The sequence below is a fragment of the Pseudochaenichthys georgianus genome, chromosome 24 (assembly GCF_902827115.2).
Source record: "Pseudochaenichthys georgianus chromosome 24, fPseGeo1.2, whole genome shotgun sequence".
NCBI classification, from domain to species: Eukaryota; Metazoa; Chordata; class Actinopteri; order Perciformes; family Channichthyidae; genus Pseudochaenichthys; species Pseudochaenichthys georgianus.
The window spans coordinates 26,474,415-26,481,047 of NC_047526.1; the positions used below are offsets into that span (position 1 = coordinate 26,474,415).

General features: G+C 40.5%; 1 protein-coding gene across 3 annotated transcripts; it reads right to left on the reverse strand.

Moving 5' to 3' along the window:
• Positions 1-110: 110 nt before the first annotated feature.
• Positions 111-6,377, reverse strand: LOC117440076 (uncharacterized). 3 transcript variants are annotated; one of them, XM_034076305.1, is made up of 20 exons: positions 6,310-6,377; positions 6,167-6,225; positions 6,008-6,094; positions 5,805-5,926; positions 5,570-5,713; positions 5,360-5,437; positions 5,114-5,278; positions 4,736-4,838; positions 4,103-4,323; positions 3,533-3,689; positions 3,238-3,449; positions 2,765-3,157; positions 2,560-2,674; positions 2,314-2,483; positions 2,136-2,230; positions 1,504-1,634; positions 831-1,020; positions 539-680; positions 331-427; positions 111-200 (listed from the first exon to the last, which is right to left on the reverse strand). In XM_034076305.1, the coding sequence occupies exons 1-20, from the start codon at positions 6,330-6,332 to the stop codon at positions 124-126; spliced, it is 2,781 nt and encodes a 926-aa protein (XP_033932196.1). In that variant the 5' UTR covers positions 6,333-6,377; the 3' UTR covers positions 111-123. The 3 variants fall into 3 exon arrangements, with proteins under 3 accessions (XP_033932196.1, XP_033932195.1, XP_071058048.1); XM_034076304.1 differs by having other exon boundaries at positions 5,114-5,281; XM_071201947.1 differs by lacking the exon at positions 5,360-5,437 and having other exon boundaries at positions 5,114-5,320.
• Positions 6,378-6,633: the final 256 nt, after the last annotated feature.

The following is a 6,633-nucleotide window of genomic DNA, read 5'->3' on the forward strand; positions in this document are numbered from 1 at the left end:
ACAGTAAATACATGTGGTTTGGAGCAGAGAATCATTTTGGACCTACCCATAACCGTAGAAAACACAACTATAGATGAAAAGAAAAACTTCAATAACTAATACAATATTTTATTAGGATTTAGTTTAGGAGCTCATTATAATGATGGGTCCTGAAGTCACGTGTTTGAAACCGGGGTCATCTGAAATGGCACGTTTTTGACCTGTGGGAGAAAAATAAATATCTTAGCCACTTTATTCAAAAGCCATTGTCCCATTTTATAATTTGAGCCAACACGTGTAAACCTTATCGTACATTACTGGATAATGAAATCAGCATGTATGAGAGCATACCCTTCATCGTGTTGTCCTGGTCTGAACACTGTACATTACAAGCTGCATCCACTGGATTTCTAACATCACAGATGACCACCTCACAGTGAACAAAGACCTACAAGATATGAACAGATTTAAGGATTTGTTATAGACGGCATACTTTTGTTTTCCAAACTCTGAAGCATCCAAAAATAAAAAGAATATTTATTCTTATGACTGATAGCACCTGGCGGTTCAAGTTATCCTTGTCTTCGGCGAAGGCAAACATCGGGACCTCAAACCGCTTGAAGTTGGAAGGATAATGAACTCTGCCCTTAGACAAAACAGAGTGGAATATCACTGGGTGCGGGTCCCTTGAGTTTGCACAACTGATGGAGAAAAAAAAAGTTATTTTATTTGGGTAAAGATGTCCTAAAGTCTACAAAATGAGCACCCTATGATTTTAAACCATCCCTTTTGTTCGGTTTGACAAACATTTCATTGGGACAAGAAAAAAGAAAGAAATATATACAAGTTACCCGTTAACTATGAGGTCCCATTGAGGTAGGGACATCTTGTCCTCCTCCAGCGTCGCCCAGCAGTGCGCCAGCTTAAGAGATACTTTAGGGTTGTAAGATCCCATCAGTTCCACCTCGAAATACAGCGGCTGTTGTAGATACTTTGTGATGGGATTGTCCTCAACGCGCTGAAACACACTGTAGGAGTTGTCTGAAGTGAAGCAGAACATGTTGACCCAAATTATTAAGGATTCAGACAGGAATAGAAACTGCCTGTAAAGAACATTAAGGTGCATAATGCAGAAGAGCTTAACTTGGATGTACATTGTCAACATCCCAGGTGCCAACTCAGTTAATTGGTTTAAAGATTAACTTTATGAAAAAAAACATTCCAATTACTTAAAGCAACTATGTAGTATTGTTAGATGTGCCAAGGGCAAGGACTGTCTTAGGTAAGACAGCTTTCATGTGCGCAGTCAACAGCCAAGTCACCCCAAATCCTGCATTTTGATAGAAAGGGTTATCCTGTCTCTTTGCATACAGTTCTCAACATGTTGACATGATAGAAATAACTCTTATTTCCCCCAGTTTCTAGCTTTTGGAGGGTTTCCAAAGACTTCACAAAATAAATCTAATCCTCAGCAAGCATGCAAGACAAAAACAAACCACGCAAGGCCTGAAGAACTTTCTTTACCCAGAGCAACTCTCATTTCAACCTGCATCTCGCCTCGTGCATCGTCAGCGTACGGTTCACTCCTGCGAGGTCGGGTGTTGAAGCCAATAGCCTGGTTTGTGTTGATGTCATAGTAACAGAACACCTTAAGCCTGAAAGAAGAAAACTCTTAAGTGGGAACACTTGGAACTGTTAAATTGTTACCCATTGGCACCGGTAACATCTGGGATTGCACCATGGAAGGATTTATGGCGTACCAGTTGACTTCCGATAAGGAAAATACCATTTAAGAGTCTTTAAAGTTCTAAGTTTTGCCAAATGGTTAGCTTATAAAGTCTCTGCATTTGTTTTTGGCGTCAGACTGTCAGTTTACATAATGGTGAACATGAATGTTTACAGCTGCAAAACCCAGATTTAGTTTTTTTTTTAATAATGTCCAAGCTGAGAATGTTTCTTTTCTGACCAAAAGTCTAAAACCCAATGACCTGAAGTTGATCTTGTTAAGACAAACAGAAAGCATTAAAAAGCTGACATTTTGAAAACCGGAAGCACTTTGTTAATTAATCTTCCATGTCATTTTTCAAGCAACCGCTTTGATAATAAATTAATCATCCAACCTTCAGCTTGGTGATTCAAAGTCTCGAGATACTCACTCAAACTCCGGCTCCTTCGACTGTGACAGCTTTCTCAATTCAAGTTCATCTGTGATGGAGATTTCATTCTCATACAGCATCATATTGGGCAAAAACTAGACAAGACAACAATGGAAATAAGTCATTTCTCAGTTTTAAACCTACCGCGATCAGCAAGCTGTTCAGCAGCATGCTTTACCTTTCTGGTCGTCCCACAGGAGTTTGCAGTGAAGACAAAATAAGCGTACTGGTCGTTGCTGTATGTGGGGCCACAGGCTGGGTTTCTGAGGGTGAGCCGTCTGGGGTTCAGACTGAGAACAGACTCCAGGGTTATAGCTATAGCCGTGATGGTCCCATTAGGGAAACACTCTGAAAAAGACGATCAGACATTTGTATGCATTGGAGATTCAAGCCTACACAAGAAAACGTATTCTCTTTAACAAACCAATTAGCTTTGTGATGAAGTTGCAAGCCAAGGAGAAGTCTTGGATAGTTGTGTTGGTCTTCGGATATCTCAGAGTCACATCCAGTCTGATCTTGATGGATGACAGCTCAACAGCCTGAGAATTTTCAGAAACAATACATTATGATTTAAAGAGGACTATCTTGACAAATCCCTGCAAATTTAAAACTTTGGTTAAGAGTCATACCTCGACCGTAGCATCAGCTGCAGAAAATGGTACAATCAAACTGAAATGTGTGTCGTTGTCCATTAAGCCGTACTGCTGAGCCAGGCTCCCGGTCAGCATTCGTTTTCCCATTATGGTCTGAAAGTTGAATCCTTTGGTCCCGTATTTCACGAGGACATAGAAATTCTTATCATCACAGCTGCCTGAGATAGAGGGAGGAGCTACAGAGGGAGGAGCTGCAGAGGGAGGAGCTGCAGAGGGAGGAGCTGCAGACGGAGGAATTCCTCTTGGGTACAGACCTATGTCTTCAAGTTTAGCTCTCAGATAAGCAGTGGCAGTAAATGGAGCATGCTTTGGTAGGACCAGGAAGCCAAAGGTCAGATGAAGATTGTAAATTGTAACCCCCATTTCTTTCTGTTGGGAGAAACAGATAGTTATTAGCTAACAAAAAAATAAAAATGCATTTCATTTCCCACGTTGAGTGTAAGGCTCACCCTTTGTCCTACGACACGGTCCGTGAAGGGCACTTCAACAGTATAGACCTTGGAGCAGCCGTTAGGGGACATTTGGTCAAAGACTTTAAAGCCTCTGGCAATGCAGTCAGCCAAGGACAAAACCTCAGAGGGGGAGCTGATGTTCTTTAGCATTACATCATAGCCCACCGGCCCAATCAACGCCTTAAACATCATCTCCTTGGGAACAGTGGCTGTAGGTCAAAAATGAAGAAATTAAGGCAGGTTGCAATTTATGTAAAAAAAGTAGCATGAGTACCAAGATAATATGACTCACCGTCAATGACTTGTGGAGGTTGAAGCTGCAGGGGGGTCTCGACGGGGAGGAAGACTTTGTATCTCGTGTCCTCATTAGTGTCGTCTTCAGTCCAGAGCAACTCGAGCATCAGCTCAATCATATAAGAAGTGAAGTACTGACCATCCTGGGCATGACTCTGCATAAACAAACATCCTGAGTAAGGCCTTTCCTGAATAACATTATCATCTACAGATTAAAATAAAAAAGGGAAATTTGTCTGGCAATGAAGCACTAGATGTTGCAACAGACAAACATACTCACACGATCTGTTTACATTTGTTTTGTACATACCAACAGGATTTCAGTAGTGTTATCTTCCATGAAACAACAAAGTGTGAATGCTTGTTAAACTGTCTCTAAAGTCTAAAATGACTTTAATTTACCATTTAACTATGTCGATTTCTCCACTCTTGTGAGAAATTCTTTAGATCCAAGAAAATATAAACATCTACATTTTGCCCTTTTGTAATATTTCTGATTTTTTATTTTTGCATAGCTGCATGACTAAAACGTCCTCGTCAATTTATGGACTAAATTGTTTTATCTAACCTTGATCTGGCAACCAGCAGCCCCAATAGGAATTTCAACAATGACGTAAAGGTCATCGAGAGTCAGGGAATAGTTTCTGGCCGATAACTCTGTAGCTTCGAGCTTCCTCCCATCGACGCCCATGTTCACCTCCAACAGTCTGAAGTGTTTCGAGTAAATCAGAGGGTCAATGTGCCTTGGCAGGAACCAGCGGATTGAGGTTTCAGTAAAGAAAACCCCACCTGTACACCAAATAAATACAGCACTTAAAGAAAGGTCTAACATGGAAAGATTTAAGGAAAAGGGCTAACGTTTTGGAAATAGTGAAATTCTCAAAATATTTTGACTGAACAAATGGTTAATCCTTCGTATTTTATTCAAACAATCTGAAAAAGGAGAATTCAAATTATGAATGTAGCACTTGTACAGCCACACATCCTTAAAATAAATTAAAAAACTTCTTCCTGGATTCAAATTCTGGTGGGGAAGATATTTTTGACTCCATTTTTACAAAAGTTTAATATTTAAAAAATCCTGGAATCAGAAATAATATAGTGGCAGATATGTTTTTTAAATTCCTGACAGTAAAAAGTGCCCCAAATTCCCAGTGAAAAACACTAGAAGACATGACATCAGTGAGTCTCTTTACATTACCCTGAGCTTGAGGACAAGCGGCTCCTGCATAAAGTTGAGTCGTCAGCTTCGTCTTCTCAAATATAATTGAGGTGTTGAGCACAGTCATCGGCACACCTGCTACCTGTAGGGGGAGATTACACAACATGTGGATGTAAATGCATACTGTGGTAACATAATGTCCCTCCTAAAAATATGGGGGGTTATAAATAAGAACTCACTGATTTAAGAGTGCCAACGAGATTCCAGACAAAGTAATCCATCCGATTACATTATTGTATCTATGGCTGTAAGTGTAAGCAAGTACCTAATGGGCTGCAAGTGATTTAACAATTCTGCCCGAGGGGAAAGATATCAAGTGAGAGTTGTTTGAATCTCAGTGAACTGCAGTCCACTTACATCCTTGGTGTATGTTTCATGTGAAGGATTTGGGCTTCGCAGAACCAGCCTGGTAGGAGTGCTTGAGATCCCATAACCATTTCTCTGGGCTTCGTCCACCTGCATGACCCTCTCCTCAGGAGTGAAGAACACCACTGTGGTGATTTTGAAGCCTGCGTCCATGGGCTGCTGTGAGGCAAATATCAAGCCATTACATACAAGATGTTTCTAGAATAAGAAAAAAAAGGCAAAATTAGCCAATCTTACCTCAGCAGCTTTTCGGGGATCCGAGTAGGGGTATGCAGGCAGGTTATAATCATTTGGAGCTGCTTTTTTCACAGACACCTAGAAATGAGGCCACTCCATAAGTGATAATCAATCTTTGCAGTGACATGAAATGTACCGGCCTTGACACTCATACGAGGCATCAAGCCACTAATCATATGGACGGGAACATGCCATGCTGCGTTCACTTGCCTCCATGTAGTTGGGTTTACAGATAATTTCCCGGGAGGCCCAGGAAGAGTAGTAGCAAGTTTCTTCCACCAGGTAAAACTCATCTTCAACCACATTGTCAGATTGTAGCCGCAGACCTAGTTTTGTTGTGAATGCTTTATCGTCCTAAAAACACATGGAAACAAGTCTCAAAATGAATTGCCACGTCAAAAGAAACATTTGGTGCTGCGTCACAAACTAGCATTGTTGTTTTTACCACATTTTGAGCAAAACAGTTTTGGACGGAGGCATAAATCACAGCGTTTCCCAGGTGGTATTTCTTGATGGTGAAGCCACACTGAGAAGATAAACTTGGCGTGAGGATGATTGAAGAGTTATCTGAGGAAACGAACAAGAACAGTTTGAATTAAAAGTTAGATTAAGTTAAGAAAAAGCAATATACTTGAAATGTCAGCTTACTTATGACAGCGGACACTTCAAAAAAACTTCCTCCAAGTCGACTGAGATCCACACGCAGCAAGTTTCCAAGGCATTTAGAGTTTATCTCTGGGATTACACATTTATATTAGATAGCAGCACACAAGTGTTGAAAAATATCACAAAATGACAAAAACGTACTTATTGGGGGCTTATTTTGTGCCTCAATGTTAACAACTGCTACAAGGAGAATGAACCACCTGCAAAAGATTGAATATGTTTTAAATGTATAAAAGAAAATAAACCTTAATTTAAAATATATACATAAAAAAAAAACTACAAACCCCAATCCAGCTAAACAACCCATGGCAAGAGTTGGGAAACTGGTGAAGGTCCCTGGTTTTTGCACTTTTTAAATGAAGTTGTTGAGGATGAGGGAGGGTCCTACTCAGCATATATAACCACACACAGGTGGAACACATTACTGCCTGATGAGGTGATTGAGCAGGCCTGTGTGTGTAATCCAGTTTGAAGGGAATCCCAACATTTCGGGCATTGAAGGAAGCAGAATGGCTGACTGAGTGGGGAGGAGTATAGAAATATCTTTCATTAAAAAATAAGCTGAAACAAAAATACTGAAGCATGGCCAAAGCAGTGGGGTGAAGTTA